The 16,375-nt window shown below is 44.4% G+C and overlaps 1 protein-coding gene across 1 annotated transcript; it reads left to right on the top strand.

Annotated features, from left to right (window-relative positions):
• Positions 1-27: 27 nt before the first annotated feature.
• On the top strand, positions 28-16,286 carry LOC111845880 (sperm-associated antigen 1). The gene is made up of 20 exons (XM_023815582.2): positions 28-135; positions 492-560; positions 963-1,109; positions 1,681-1,840; positions 1,935-2,051; positions 2,182-2,252; positions 2,400-2,512; positions 2,591-2,696; positions 3,274-3,404; positions 3,595-3,701; positions 4,576-4,681; positions 5,619-6,053; positions 9,702-9,801; positions 10,467-10,619; positions 10,900-11,057; positions 11,698-11,839; positions 13,355-13,481; positions 13,720-13,878; positions 14,458-14,796; positions 14,913-16,286. The coding sequence occupies exons 3-20, from the start codon at positions 970-972 to the stop codon at positions 15,039-15,041; spliced, it is 2,793 nt and encodes a 930-aa protein (XP_023671350.2). The 5' UTR covers positions 28-135; positions 492-560; positions 963-969; the 3' UTR covers positions 15,042-16,286.
• The last annotated feature ends 89 nt before the right edge of the window (positions 16,287-16,375 follow it).

Below are 16,375 nucleotides of genomic sequence, written 5' to 3'. Positions count from 1 at the left end.
TCAGTCACTGCTGCTGAATCTGTTACATCGCTTTAGAAAGCATAATGTTGTTTTTTGTTTTTTATTAAAATGAGAAATATTTCATTTAAAATGTTTTTGCTGAGTGAAACATGCCGCCCATTTAGGTTTGCAAGGGTAATACGAGACGCCAATCCAGTATTAACTTTACTCTGTTTAATATCGATTCTTATGTTTTATTTTTATTTGTATTACAGTTAATGCAGTTAGTGTCTAGCTGTGTTTTCTGGAATAATGTCATAGTGTATTAATTTTACAATTCATATTGATTTATTGTCAAATGTTACTTAAATTTCATTAATCTCAGAACCAGCTGTCGAACAATTGCATCGAATTCACATAGCCCTGTAAAGTTAAAGTAAAATTAATTTTCATTATATGGAATTCATATTTTCTGTTTCCTCTCCATGCTGTTCTATTTCTTCTTCTGGACCATGTGAAAATATCACTTCACAACATTCGGGGGAAATAAGCGCCGGTCTCCATAGCAACGGGACGCGACGTTTACCAAAGCAGACGGCGCTCAGCTGAAATCGAAAAAGGTACCTAGTTAAGTTATAGCTTACTACAACTTCATGTCCTTAGCAGGAAAACGTTTATGACTTATTTAAAATACATACGAGGTAAGTCAGATTATATTGGAGACAGAGCTCCGTTGTTCGCGGGCTGGATGGATTATGAATCCAAGCTATAGGTACCGTACCATTTGCCTGGCCGATTAATGCGGCCTTAAATGCTTTCTCCATAATACCCATAATTTGTGTTTTTCTTGGCGTACTGATTTAGTTTATATAGCTAGTTGAAGTACTGTAGGGAATTTATCCAATGTTCTCACCCTAGAAAGATGTTATTTTTTTCTGGTGATGTTTGTTGTTTACTTCATACGCATTTGACAAGATATTTCATTATAACGTATATAACAACGTATAATATTACAATCGCAGCACCGCGATGAGTGTAGAGATGGTTTCGTCGCTGCTGACACCAGGCGAGAGAGTCCATGGCAAAGTCCCGGTGGAGCATCTTGATTATGATTACATCCAGAACTGCTCGGACCTCCGCTATTTGGAAAAGATCGTGGAAGTGTTGAGGTAAGAAAACATCGTGCCATCGTATAAATAAGTGTGGAGTACCGTTATTTTATTAAATTGTTGCAAAACTTGTTTCAGCTAACGCAAATGTAAATTTGAAGTGGTTAATTGCATTTCCACGTTTAATATGTGTACTGTATGTCAGTATCCACCCCCCTTCCACAGACACATACCCTTGAGGAGGGAAAAACTTTGATAAGTAGCATTCCTAAACTGCTGGGTACCTAAGTGTTTTTACCCGTCAAAATGTGTCGACCTTCACGAACTGCTCACAGCATGTGACTCCCTTCATCTCAAGGTTCAAGGTTCATGGTACTGTATTGTCATCAACAGCTGTGTACACGTACACTGACATGAGAGAACATCTATCAGAATTTTTGTCAGCATACAAATTAAGTTCTACTTTGTTAAATACCGTATGATATTTTAAAAAGAAGTGAAATTCGCTGTCCATCTCCAAGTACAGTATAGGACTACAGAATAACAGGCATACTAGACAGGCTATAGATAAGAGTACACATGCAATAAAGAAGTGAGTAAGCAGTATTGTTGCTTTTTTTTTGCACAATAGGTCTGGAGAGGAGGGTGTGTATCCACACCTTACAGAGTTTTGCGAGAAGCGCATTGAGAAGCTGAACCCTAAAAGCCGGGCTCTGCGTAAGGAGCGAGCCCCGGCTACAGCGGCCGATTTCTCCTTCGACGAGTGGAGCCAGATCTCAGAGGAGCTGAAGGTAGAGCAGAACAAGCCATTCTTCTAGGCTCAGGGGCCGACTGGCTTTTGCGGTCGCCCTGATGAATGTCCTTATGATACTCCTTTTCGGACAGAGCTGGGAGACCGAGGTTAAGAGGACTGAGGCAGAACTTAGGGAGGTGTCTCCTTTGTATGACGTGGAAGATCTGCCCCCAGTCAGAGGCTCCAACTCCTTAATTTCTCAGAAGCAGGTAAATATATGTCTGAGGAGAGTGTGAGAAATGTAAAGAATGGTAAGAGTGTAACATTTTGTGAAAAGAAAGAAAAAAGAATTACATAATGGTTTATTGATTTTTCCTTAATGGAAATTCTCATTGGCAGAATTCAGTTCCAAGTAGAACTGAAACCAAGAGGAAGTCTGCTCTTCCTAGGGATTACCGAGAGTGGGATAAGTGAGTTAATATCCTTCATAATCATAAAATAATTTTTAAACGAATTATGGTATAGAGCAATATTGTGAAATACATCACACATTCTGTTTCAGATAGTGAATGGAAAAGGAAAGTTTTTTTTTCCACTTTCATCTTTTTGTGTTAAAGGTTTGACATCGAAAAAGAATGCTCAAAAACTGATGGGAGCAATAAGGGGAAGGATTTTCCAGTCATCATCAACCAGTGCCTTCCAAAAATCAACCGGAAACTGGACACAGCAGGTCGCATGTTTTTCTTATATTGTTATAGTTATCATGCAATTTAGTCATGAAATGAACTAAAAAAGGAAACATTTTCAGGCCTGACTGAAAAAGAGAGAGCCGTCCTGGCAAGCAGGGAGAGAGAGAAAGGGAACGAGGCATTCAAGGCTAACGACTATGATGAGGCTGTGGCGTATTATACGAGGTGAGGATCATTAAGCGACTGATCTTCCTGAAACTGCGTTACTAGCTACAGGGTTGTGGTGAGCCTGGAGTCTATGTGAGGCAGCGTAGAGCACAAGACAGGGGACACCCTGGATGGAATTTCAGTCCACCACAGGGTAAACACTCACACACTGGTGGCAATTTAGAGGATTGATCATAATGCCTTTGGAGTGCAGGAGGAATGCGAAGTACCTGGAGGAAACCCACATGACACAGAGAATACAAACTCCACAAACACATGGGGGGGTGCAATTTAAACCCACATTCTTGTAGGTGTGAGGTTACAGTGCCTCAAAGATTTTAAGTTCAGTTCCCTCAGCTGAGTGTAGGTGGAGTTCCTTGTGTGTCTGAGGGTTTCCTGCCTCAGTCTAAAATATACAGTCAGGCTGATTGGCACATCTATATTACCTGTAGCCTGTGTGTATATGTACCCTGTGGTGACCTGGCATCCTGTCCACAACCCCATACTGGAAAAGCAGTTGGATGGATTTCGAAGGTATTATCAGAGATGAAGCGATGAGTTTAGCTGCTCATGGTCTGTGATTCCGTCCCTCCAGAAGTGTATCAGCAATGCCAACAGCAGCTGCCTACAACAACAGGGCCCAGGCTGAGATCAAGCTGCAGCTGTGGCACGCCGCCCTCGGCGACTGTGAGAGAGCTCTGGAGCTGGAGCCAGGGAACGTGAAAGGTGCTGCTCAGAGATCACCGGCCTCTGTTCTGCGGTAGCCCTGAGCACGACGTACGCAGAGGCCGTAGGCAGCAAAATGCGGGCAAACTCTGTAACTGACTGCGGTGCCCAGGGAAGACCAGCCAGCTCGGACAGACATCACTCACTGTCACCCGTATTGACCAGACTGCGACTTGACCTGTTTCCCCAGCTCTGCTACGTCGTGCAACTGTGCAGAAACAGCTGGGTAATCTGAAGGTGGCCGCTGATGACTTAGGCAACGTGCTGCGAGAGGAACCGGAGAATGCGTCTGCGAAGGTGCATTTAACGTTTAGCATACTGTAGGTCTGCATGCGATACGGTTCCAGAAACAGTGTGATGTGTAATGCTGTTTGGCTGACCTTCTTGGCACCACTCGAAGATTAAACTCAGAAATCTGGCTACCATCCTTGGCTGGGTGGCATCTGTGTGTTATTGGGCAGTGGTGGCTTAGTGGTTAGGGAAGCGCACTTGTAATTGAAAGATTGTTGGTTCGAATCCTCGACCACTGAGGTACCCTGAGCAAGATACCACCCCCAAGCACTGCTCCCCGGGCGCTGAATTAGCTGCCCCCTGCTATGTCACGATGTCACATATGGGTCAAATGCAGAGGACACATTTCATTGTTGTGCACTGTGTGCTGTGGTGTGTCAACAATGACCACTGATCACTAAATTCTAAATTCACCCAGTTCAGTCACTCTGTCAGCTATTTTTTAAAATGTGCAGTACTTGCGTTTCTCCACTAGATGGCCATACAGGTCAAGAATTTAAAAAGTCATGTAGTTCCTTGTACATCATCCATCTTCAAACCAGTTATCCTGTGCAATGTTGTGGGGTCTTATACTTTATACTTCAGCTGCTTAATAAATAAACTAAATCTGTATTTAGTGTGGTCCACTCTTTAATTTAGGATACTGTGAACAGGTAGAGGTAATGATTAAAGGGCATCTAATCTTGAGAAACATTTATTTCAGATGTAGGCAATTACATAATTTGTTTTAATCCTATATTGTAGCATTGCTCTTTATCTGTAGCTACCAAATAAATACAAAATTAATTCGCAAAAACTGCTTATGTGGCGATGATGAATTGTGCTACAGTGACATCGTTTGATAACCTAAGTGTTTTTTAACTGTGTGTCTTGAATGCAGAAAATGATTCAGGAAGTGGAAAAAAAACTGCGTGAATGTGCACAGGAGAGTCAGAGTAAGGGCAGGAAGATCCTCATCGAGGAAGTGGAAGACGAGGAGCTGCGGGGTGAGCAGTCTCCCGCCGTGTCCGCCCTGCACACCTCAGCACCCCCAGTAATTGCATCATTTCTCACCTGCCATCATGTCACCCGACACGGTTCCTGAGACCTCAGGCTGCTTGGAGCATACACACATAATATGGCGCATACTGGCTTTCAGTGCTTACATCTCACCTTGGACCTTTGTCAGCTTTTACGGGCATGCAGCAGGAGTGTGTAAACGAGGGCACGTTAATAAGTGTCCCGGGCGATGATCGATTGTGAAAACAGCCATACCGGTTCTTTCTGGAATCCAAGTGATTAACAGACACGTGAGAGCTACAACTTGGGTGCTATAAGTTTAACATTATAGTGTGTTATAATTGTGTTACTGTATATCCAGTGGCGCTAAAAATAGGGCAAAGAAAGGGTTCAACAGCTTGTGTTCTTGTGAGTAATGAGCTCAATCTAATCTGACGTCAGAATGAAACCAAAAGGCTTTATGCAGTGACCCCAGATAATAGCATTATTATTATACTAGCACTGCAGAAATGTCAGACGACGCTTTCCAAGAGAAGCATTTGTTTCCGAGGGGAGCTGAGCTACTGCAGGGCCTGAATGGGTTAATCAGCCCCAACGTTGCAGTAAGCGCTTGATAAAGGATTTGCTAGACTGCTAATCCACCGGAAAAGATCAGGCAGGCCGATGGCCGCTTCAGCTGCCACAGGGCTGTCAGGTGTTTCTTAGCTGCATGCAGGCTGACTTTCCTGTCACAACACGCAAGGAAGTTCATGTTATTTTTATTTTTAAAACCGGCCAGTGTTCCCTCCCTAGCCACAAGCTGTTGGTAGCTGTTGGTATGCTTTCCCAGAAGTCCTCAGTGTGGAGCCCCTCCCCCCTCTTCCCCAGTGTGATGTAACCGCTGACTCTGCCGGTGGGTGTGTCCTCCCCCCGCTGCTCCTCCAGCTAAACCCGGCCTCTGCGTGAGTGGGGAGAGCGCTGCGGCTCCTGCCGAGAGGGGAGACATGGGGAACGCACAGAAAAAGACGGCCGGCAGAGCGGAGGGGGCCCCCCAGGGTGAAGCCGACACACACGGAACACGTCGGAGGGGTAAAAGAGGCAGCTTGGATCAGTGCAGGACGCAGGAGGCCCACGAGAAGAAGCTCCCCAATGGAGCTCAGGCCTCCGGGAGCGGCACGGCAGATCAGACTGGCCGCCACAACAGCTCTGCTGATAATACCGCCGCCAGCGGAACCGGCAGCCGGCTCGACGCCCCCTGCGGGGCCCTCCCCCCCCCTCTGGCCCGGCTTAAGAATGAAGGGAACCAGCTCTTCAAAAATGGACAGTTTGGGGATGCACTTGAAAAATACTCACAAGCCATTGCTGGCTGCATAGATGCAGGTAGGATTCTTCATTTTATTTTGCCTTTTAAAAGAAGAAAATAATTCTCCTTTTTGATGTTTAAAATATAACTTAAAAGAAAGAACAATGCTGGAAGTGTTGAGAATTACAGAGCAAAAGCTGGTAAACTCCTGAAACGTTCAGTCTCTTTTTTCCATTATGAACTGTTAGGTACAGCAAAAACCAACCATTTATTATTTTCCATTTTTTTTCTCTCATCAACAGACTAGTTATAAGTATAGCAGTATTATATATGTTTTTTTTAAACAGCGGGGCCTAATCATTTCAAGGCTTTTTCAAGGTGTCACATAATTCAGCTGATGCGTAATAAACAAATCCAGCAAAGAACTACATGCAAAGCAAAGATCAAGAGAAAGGACGGCTTTATAATGAGCTGGGAAAATAAGATATGAAACCAAGTTCAGTCATATAAGGAAGGATCTCTGTAAGCTCTTTGGTAACGTCAGAAAGTGCTCTCTGTTGACCACAGTGTCTTCCTCTTTCCTCACGCACCATATTCGTATAAATTTGATGTTGTGGGGATACTTTGGTTAGCATAATTAGCATTTTTTTTGTTTACTTCTGGGGATTTGAGGCCGGGAAGCATCTGTTTCCAAGCACCCATCTCTGATGCGCTAGATCACTGACCAATCAGAAACAATTGCCTGATGACAAGGGATCCCTGTGACAGGATTTAAACTGCTGCAGTCTGCAGCAGATGCTGCATTCTTTCCATCCGTCGTCCAGCTGTTTATCCTGGTCTGGGTCACGGGGGATGTTGTTTGCTTTTACATAATGACGGGACAAAAGGAGAAAAAGGTTTGCTGGGTGTGTAAGCAGTACCCGTACGTCACTGGTTGGCTGTGCACCTGCGTCGGGTGTGGCCACAAAGGTAGTTTGTTGAAGATAAACAAACAGATATTATACACAGCTCAGTATTTACACTAGTCATTCGCTGGTTGTGTATATATGACATATATGCCTAAAACCCAGAACTTAAAACAATGAAGCTGTTAAAACAGTCACACTTTGCATATTGTCATTTTTTAAGATAGTGCCAGGAGTGGTAAAATACACCAAAAAACTATTTCTTCCTGTTGGTATTTTTTATATATAGTTGAATTTGCTACATCCTTTACCACTTTGGATCATATTCAATAATAGTTTTGCCCGTGTCGCTATTGTGGCCGTAGTAAATTGTAGTCGTAAATGTGCCATTAAGTCATCATTCATTGGTCGACGCGTAGCTTTGGATTGTCAATATGCCGCTGTTAGAGGCCTGCTCTGGCTGCCGGCGAGCTGTGCTGAGTAGGACGCTTGAATATACAGCCCATTTCGAATGGTGATGAGTATGAACAGGGCAATAATGAAGAATGGGAGCTTCATAAAACAAGGGCATGTGTGGGGAAAAAATCGTGGTGTTTTTTTTCTGTGTTAATCTGCCTCTTAGCAGTACCCTGTTTTGTATCAGTTCCTCAACAGATACCTTATTCAGATCAGGTCTTAAAGTCATGTGACTTCTGACCATTCACTGTGAAATTAAATTTCAGAGCTGCACTTGGCCCCCAATAATTAGGCCTGTAAATCTTTCAGGCCTTAGATAATACTGCCAAGCCCATCAGGCCCTCCTCTTGCCGACTTCAGAAAGTGGAAGGCGATTGGATAGAACAAACAGCCTGACTCACCAGTGATTCAACTGGCAGATTTAATCAGGAGCATGAACACCAGTGTCTTAGACCAGATATCAGCGCAGTACTGATAACATTGAGCAACAGGTATCTGAATCTTCTTTTGTTCTGAAAATATCGACAGAACTGACAGGATTAAAATTTATCTTTAATTCTAATTGCATAATTCTATTACAGACAGTGGTGAGTTTTAATACCCAACCATGATGCTGCTTCACAACAAATAGAAAGAAGCAGAATTAATTTTCACAACCACAGATAGTTTCCCAGAATACTCAGGTGTAGTGGAGTGACTTTGGTCATTTTTGTCACTTTATTCCAATTTTCAAGTGACCATAGAAGCTTTTTGACCTGACAGCAACTGAAACGGGATGTATTGAGGAGGACATTGATGTATAGAGGAGGACATTGATTTCTGCTAAATATTCAGCCACAAAATCAATTGTAGAAAATTACGGTTAACATTAGTGTAACAGATCTTTGGTGGTAATGTCTGGTATCCAAGAACTCTGTTAATTTAGTAAAAGAAAATAAAAGTGAAAATGATGTTTTTAAGCACATTCGTTCATCAGTTCTGTATTGAGCAAACATATTCATTGTTTTCACTAATTATTAGTTACTAGACAGATGTTTGTGTTTGAATCAAAGAGGAAGTAAGAATTTAATAGACACAGTCAATGGACTGAGTGACTTGACATGGGGGGAGGAACAGACAAAGGGTTCATGGTGTTTGTCACCCTCTCAGAAACTGAACTATGTCCCCAAACCAGAAAGGCACATCCCAGCCAGAAAGGCACATTCCAGCCAGAAGGCACATCCCAGCCAGAAAGGCACATTCCAGCCAGAAAGGCACATTCCAGCCAGAAGGCACATCCCAGCCAGAAAGGCACATCCCAGCCAGAGCCTAATACCACTCATTACTTCTGCTTTCAGTTTTATGAATATATTCATTATTTATTTATTTTGAGAAATGTGGCTACAATAATTTAACAACACAGTTATCTTGGAGTTTTGTAGTTAGGTACAGCACCAATTAAAGGTTTGAGTTCATTAGGAAACTCGATTTTATCACAGTGTTATACATAATATATTCTGTTAATACTTCAAAATGAAAAAAAAGTCTATCACAAAACTTCTGTGCTCTTCTGTCCAGCGCTTGGGGATCGCTTTGCTTTGACTCTTCTGTCAAGTCATATGGGACTGAGATCTGGAGACTGTTCAGGACAGGCCTTCTGCCTTAGATAGTTCTGTCAAAGATTGGAGCTGTGTTTTGGGTCAAAAAGAGGGAACTTTTTTTGTAGAGCAGTGAGGGTGAGAAGGATACAATAAATAGAAATAAAAATAACCAATTAGGCTAAAAAAAGATGTGTAAATAAATAAACAGATGTGGCATACCAGCAGGTACATAAAGTATGTAGATGTGCAGTATGTGTGATCAGTCCTGTTTTAATGGTGATAGCCATGCCGGTTCAGATTGCCATGGATTTAGTCATCAGAAATCAGGCCTGGACCATGACACTGCCTTTTCCAATATTGACAAAGGGAACTACAAATGCAGAGAGGTCACCCTCTCATTGGCTTACTAATAAGCATTGGTTGGACCCAAACATTTCCACTTATTTACATATCAGTCCAGACTAAATTCCACTTCAGATAATAGCCAAGTATGTACAATTTAGTGCAGATCTTCAAACAGGTTTTGAGCAGTGTAAGTAAACTTTTGACTGGTTCAAAATCTCTTCATTCCAAATCCAGGCCGTGTTTTCAGTTCTCCCAGGCAGTTAGTTTAGTAATTACAGATTCTGATTGGCCAGAGGCTTCACACCTGGCTCACAGGTAAAGGAAGGTTGTAAAATCAGCAGGGCTTGGCCTTTGAGCAGCTCTGTACTGTAGCATCAACCAAGCAGGTACTGCGCAGTTCCCAGCAGCTGAACATTGTATGCTTTGGTGTGTCTCGAAGGTATCGACAGCCCTGAGGACCTCAGTATTCTGTACTCAAACAGAGCGGCCTGCTACTTGAAAGATGGGAACAGCGCAGACTGCATCCAGGACTGCACCAGGTAAAGGCCAACATACCCGTGAGGCTACCGCCAAGATACGTTCTGTAGTTTTAAGAGGCTAATGGACCAAGGTAATATCTGCTGGAACAGCCAGACCTATCAGCATGGTCACGGGGGATTTACTCAGCACTCGGAGCAGGGAAGAAATGAGGCAGCAAGAAGGATCCGGAGCCCCAGGAACCCAGTGGGCAGATGCAGGCACACATAAGCAGGAAGGGCAGATAACCGTAACGTGGAGACTGGGGTCTCAGTCTGCCTGCTGCGTAATAGTGATTATGCAAAAACATGCTATGTCCTTAATGATATCGTTGCATTCATTCTTTATATTGTCCTGGAGCCAATAATAATTCATGAATTTAATCCGAATCTCATAATGTGAACTAGTAAAATATATTCAGTCAAATATTGATGTACACCTTTAACCTTTAAAAAGTATGTAAGACGAGGTTCACAATAAATATTGTATTGTAGTAGTGTAACGTTGTAGTAGTGTAACGTTTGTAATTGTCCTCAGGATTACTTCCTTGAGCTTTGCCTCTACTAGCTGTCTGAACTGAAACTGACACACGCACTCAGGGGTTCGCATGAATGGACAGGAGGCTTAAGAGGCTGGGGCACGTTCTGGACGTGGGTCTGAACCCAGACGCTTATTCTATTTACACCAGAGCCCTGGAGCTGCAGCCCTTCACCCTGAAGCCACTGCTTCGTCGCGCCATGGCCTACGAGTCGCTGGAACGCTACCACAAGGCCTACGTGGACTACAAGACCGTGCTGCAGATCGACGTAGGGGTGCAGGCCGCCCACGATAGCATCCATAGGTACGGTGCAGCACAGAGCCCTTCGGTGTGGGAGGGGCTGACCCTGGCACTGTAGATTTTGTCCACCTAGATCCTGGTCCCGTTAACCTGTGGTGGCTCAGATCATCAGCTCCGCGCACACTGGCTGACATCAGGCAGAATTACTTGTCCTATAAGAGAGGGCTAAAATAAGGATCAGGGCACAGGACAGCCTGTACCGCTTTGTAATTGATCTGACGCAGCAGAAACGGTGTGACCCGATGATGAGGCCTGTTTACGATCCTGTTTTTGTTTTTGAAAGGATCACCAAGTTGTTGATCGAGCAGGATGGTCCTGACTGGCGGGAGAAGCTTCCGGACATCCCACTGGTGCCGCTGTCGGCCCAGCAACACCGGCATGAGGAGCCCCGCAGCGCAGAGCTCGCAGAGGCCCGAGCTGCCCGGGCGGCAGAGGGAGCTGGTAGGTATATCTGCCTCCCACCAGCGGGCCCACTGTGGCACAAAAATGGGTCTGTGAGCAGTATCACATAGTTAGAGACTCCTCCTGGCAGCTCTACTCTGGGTCTGCTGGCGTAGTGAGCAAATTCTCCTTTAGAGATATCTCACTTTCATTAAAGTACTGAGGACCTTCTAAAGGAGATGAAGAATATTACACTTAAGAGTAGTTAAGAGTAGTTAAGAGTTTGGTCCATCTTAAAGAACTGGGTGCCTGGATTTTTTTTTAATAACTAAGTGGCTCTGTAATAGACTAGCATCCCCCCAGAGTGATGCCCACCATGTTCTTCTTGGGATAGGCCTCGCTGTGAGCCTGCAGTCGCACAACATGGATGGATAGAATAGAAAAGAAAGAATAGATGAAAAATAGATAGAATATGAATGTCAGCTTGAATGAATTCAAGGTCTGGGCGTGCCTGTAACAGCCAGAATAGAGAGGCAGGCCCAGATACTGCCTGGCATGTCATCAATCAAATACACACCTGCGGCAATCAACAGAAATGTCAGACAGTGGATTCAGGACTGGTGCTATGTGAGAGCTGCTAAGAATGTCATGGCTGTGTGATCCATTTAATGCCTCGCTGTTTGTGCTGTTCCCTCCTCAGCTAAGAGAGCAGAAGCTCGCTTTTCAGCCTTGAAGGAAGAGGGGAATAACTTTGTGAAGAAAGGGCAGTTTCAGAAGGCCCTGGAGAAGTACAGCGAATGCCTCGCGCTAAAACCCGAAGAGTGTGCTATTTACACCAACAGGTGAGTGTGCACTGCAGCCGACCGGAGCGAAAGACTCATGGGATTGGCTGTTGAAGTTCGCTTTCACGCCATGCGTCCTAATATCGCCATCCCACTGAGACGCAATGCAGTTTGCCGTCCGGGAGTTTCAGCTTCTCTGCACGTTTGTGGCAGCAGTAGAGTACGGTGTCAGCGGAAAGGAAGGGGCAGCTGGAGACGCTGGCTCAGTGAGTCACTGGGCCCTTTACGTGTGTGGTTCTGTGTGCGGGCCCTGCCCCGAGGCTAGAAACCACAGCAGCAGTCTGACGAACATGTGGCTTGTAAGGACGGGTCATATGACACGACATGCCTGTGCAACTACTCTCCCATTGTCTCTTCCGACTTTGTAACCATTGAATCCAAAACTAAATATTCCAGCTGTGTTGCAACACTGTGCCCAGCGGCAGAAAGTGCCTCAGAAAGAACCGGTGTCCAATATGGACGGTCCCTGCCCAGCGGGTCACTGAGCAGATTTAAAATGTGTGACATTTAAGGAGCTGCAGGCCATAAGCTCCTGTTGATTATTCGCTCTCTCAGAAGCTGTGCGAGGTGATGTTCAGTGTGAAAATCCCCTTGGAAACGTCAGTAACGTGACAGGTGGCTGTTATTGCCACATCCTGGGAGGCTCTCAGTCTGAAGTGCTAAAAATCTACTTCTACAAAAAATGAGTACATCAGTTTTATATGTGGAATTCTACTATAATTTATTTTCTTTATTTTTTAAATAGGTATTCAACTTACATTGTTGAGTACCAATAAAAAGATAAAGTAAAAATGGACAATATAAAAGTACAGACGCTCCTCTACTTACGAACTTTCAGACATATGGGTTCCCGTTTCCTGTCCACAACATCAATTTTTTTTTTCTGCGCGCCAATTCCACCTAGTACGACTTCTGGCCGCTACTCCCGCCGCACAGCAGCGTCGCGTGCGGACTCCCAGCATCCTAGTTCTTAGTACTTGCGTATACCCTTAAAATTATAACGACTTACGAACATTTCAAATTACGAACGGCCGTTCGGAACGTATCTCATTCGTAAGTAGAGGAGCATTTGTAAATGTAAACAACAACTGTCTGTAGTAGAATATTTTGCACCACTGACCTTGAAGTAAATTGATCTGCAAGAGCTAAATAGATCTAAATACGCCAGAATGTATGTGATGTATATTTTTCAATATGAAGGGTATTTGACCGTAATTTTAAACGTGGTTCTAAAATGAAGCAGAAACAAGTCAGCCGGCAATTAGGACCTTCACAAGGACTAAGACGAGTTCAGCATGCAGGTTTGCGTCCTTATTCAAAGGTTTTAGTTATCTGTTAACTATCAAACGAGACAACAGTGTAAATGTAAGGCTTATATTAAGATGAAGAGTAAACCTAAGCATGACATGTCTTAATTTTATATATAATTGGTATCATCCTGTAGAAGCAAGTAGGATGCAGTGAGAGCCACACATTACTGCAGTAATGGACGAGGCGTCTGCGTTGTGATTCCAGGGCCTTGTGCTACCTGAAACTAGAGCGCTTTGCAGAGGCCAGGCAGGACTGCGACTCCACCCTGCAGCTTGAGCCCTCCAATAAGAAAGCCTATTACAGACGGGCGATGGCCTACAAAGGCTTGGAGGTGGGTATAGCCAGTGGGCACCCCGCCTTACCCTGGTTTTCTCTAAACAGTGTTTCCCAACCCGGTCATCAAAGACCCCTCCCCACGTTTTTGCTCCCTCCCAGATCCCTGCCAGACAATCCACATTTTTTACTTCCTCCCAGCGCATCTCTGGGGGTCCCCAAAGATCCGGTTGGGAAACACTGCTCTTGAAAGCTGGCAGTGCTTACATGACCCCCATTGTTGTGTGCATGCCCAGAACTACCTGGCATGCAGTTCTGACCTGCAGGAGGTGCTGCGCCTGGACCCCAACGTGCAGGAAGCTGAGCAAGAGCTGCAGGAGGTGACGGTACTGCTGAGGCAGACACTGGTGGCCAGCTCTCCGGACAAGCCTAGGAAGAACATCACCATCAGAGAGGTGAACGAGAGACGTGCACGTCCATCAGCCGCAGTTTAACTCCCAGCTGTAATGAGGCAGCAGTGGTGTTATAAACATACCATTGTTTTGGATTGCAGCTATTTTCAAGGGCATTATGCCTAAAGTCTGTACAAAGTAAAAGTGAAATTTGTTTTGTACAGAAATTATTCTCTAGTAAGAGTGTTACTGTATACCAGAGGTAGGCAACCCTGATCCTGGAGAGCAGGTTTTCATGCTGCAGGGTCTCTGACGAACCACACATGATCTCAGGCAGATAGTAACTCATCAGGTATGACAGATAAGCTGCAGGATTGCAGGTATGCAACCTGCAGGATCAGGGTTGTCTACTCCTGCTATATGCCAGTTGTGCAGCACTACTTTACAGAAATATCAAATACGTTCAGCATTTTTATGATTATTTAAAGGCCAGTTTTGTATTATTCTGTATATCGAATTTTTGGTAAATTAAATAAATGTAATTTATCGGGAACCAAATGCGTGAAACAAGACCTCACGGGATGGCGGAGATTTTACTTTTAACAACAGGCGAGTGTAATGACTGGGTTCCCCTTCATGCAGACCAATGACAGTGACGATGAGGCCGATCCCTCAAACAGCAAGACAAGACAAGCATCAGCTGACGACAGCGCTGAGAGGGCCAGCCTTCCGCTCCGACCCACCAATGCTTACGAGTTCGGACAGGTCCTGAACGCAGCGCATTCCAGGGATGATGTGAACGCCTGTGCAGAGCTCCTGCGCCGTGTCAAACCTGAGACTCTACCACTCTTTCTGAGTAATAAGCTGGATGGAGAGACTTTTCATTTTATCACACGGGCACTCGACGGGCACCTGCTGCAGGAGGACCCCGGCCTGGTTTACCAGCACCTGTGCCACCTGCCTGCAGCAGACAGGTTCTCGGTACGCCACCACCTGCAGGCCTCACTCTAAAAGATGGATCCTAAAAGAGGATCCTTCAGCCAGAACCATGGTGTCTCCTTTACCTTCCTGCTGACCGCCATCCTCTCTCTTTCCAGGTGGTGCTGATGCTTCTGGGCCAAAACGAACGGCAGCAAATAACTCACCTGTTTGACCATCTGTCGGCTGTGGAGAGCGAGGAGTTCACGGGGAACGACGTACGGGATCTCGCAGCTAAATACATCTAACGTCTTCCTGCTACCTCTCGCATGCATCTGAGAGGAACATCTATGCAAACAATACAGATATACAGTGTAAAAAAAAACCTGCATTATGTATTGAAAGGAATGAAATTAATTTAAATCTCTACGGTGAAAGAAAAGCTTTTTACAAGGATGGATTCTCCATTAAATTAAGGGTGATATACCCAGTTTCTACACTCATTTACTTTAGAGACATTAAGACTTTGTTAACAGGTTCGGGTTAAGAGTTTACCTTTCAGAAAGTCTAAAGTCTTTTGTTTTTACTAGAAGATGAGACTTTAGATAACACCGGGTAAAGAACGGTTGTCCTGAACAAAAAAGCAATATATGGTAATATGGTATATAAGGCACTCAGTTTGGGACCAGTAGAGAACTGGGCAGAACTAGTGGGATCAGGAATGAGCAGTATGATGGGACAGCTTTTGGGACCAGTGGCACAGAGTATTACAGTGGGATCTAACACTGCATTTGGGACCATTTGTTTGAATGTAGTGGTATACAAGGGCTGTCACTGGAAGCAAGTCAGAAAACACAGTTGTCCACAGTGGGAGACAACGGTCCGCAATGCGCTTCAGTTCCTGAAGCAGGACTGCGACACTCCACCATGGCTTCAATGCACGCTTGCTTTTCCTTCTCCGGCACAAGATGCATCTTTAAAAATAAAGGGAGCCATGGCAACAGCAGCTAACCTGTTATAATACAGCTAAAATTCATAGGCTTATGCGGCAAAGGTCACAAAAGGATTTGCAGGTGACTTTTACTCTGATTGGGGAAAGAGTATGTTTCTGAAATGTGCAAGATACTCATTTAAATTGGAATGGGGGAGGGTGAAGAGTGTCATAGCAGTATTATTACTGATAGTGTAATGCTATCAGTATATATGCATCCCTGGGGAAAAGCAGCATCTCTGCTAGGCGTGTGACTTTCAACTGGAAGTAATCTTATTCGACTCAGGTTTTGTTCCTGGCGTTAAAGGATTTTAAATGTATGTACAGATTTTAGGATGTCCAAGAACAGTTATTGTACAACTGTCAACCATTGTATGAAATCCCACTCCACCCTCAGAATGAATGTATTTTGCTAAATTCAGGGTAAAGATCTCCTGTAGTTAGAGCAATAAAGCAGCATGTCATGTAATAGCATTACGATCTGTACAATATGTAAAAATGATGAAGTTGCAAAACTTACGAGTGTCCCCCACCATATTAATAAACTGGGCTGACCATTTCAGTGCTCTGGGAAAATGGTAACCAACTGACTAAATCTTACAACTTGGAACAAGCAGTGGTACCCCAAACTGGAATGTTAATGTCATACCC

Source organism: Paramormyrops kingsleyae, chromosome 9 (genome assembly GCF_048594095.1).
Source record: "Paramormyrops kingsleyae isolate MSU_618 chromosome 9, PKINGS_0.4, whole genome shotgun sequence".
NCBI classification, from domain to species: Eukaryota; Metazoa; Chordata; class Actinopteri; order Osteoglossiformes; family Mormyridae; genus Paramormyrops; species Paramormyrops kingsleyae.
The sequence above is the reverse complement of the archived record's forward strand: the minus strand, read 5'-3'. Positions and strand labels throughout refer to the sequence as shown.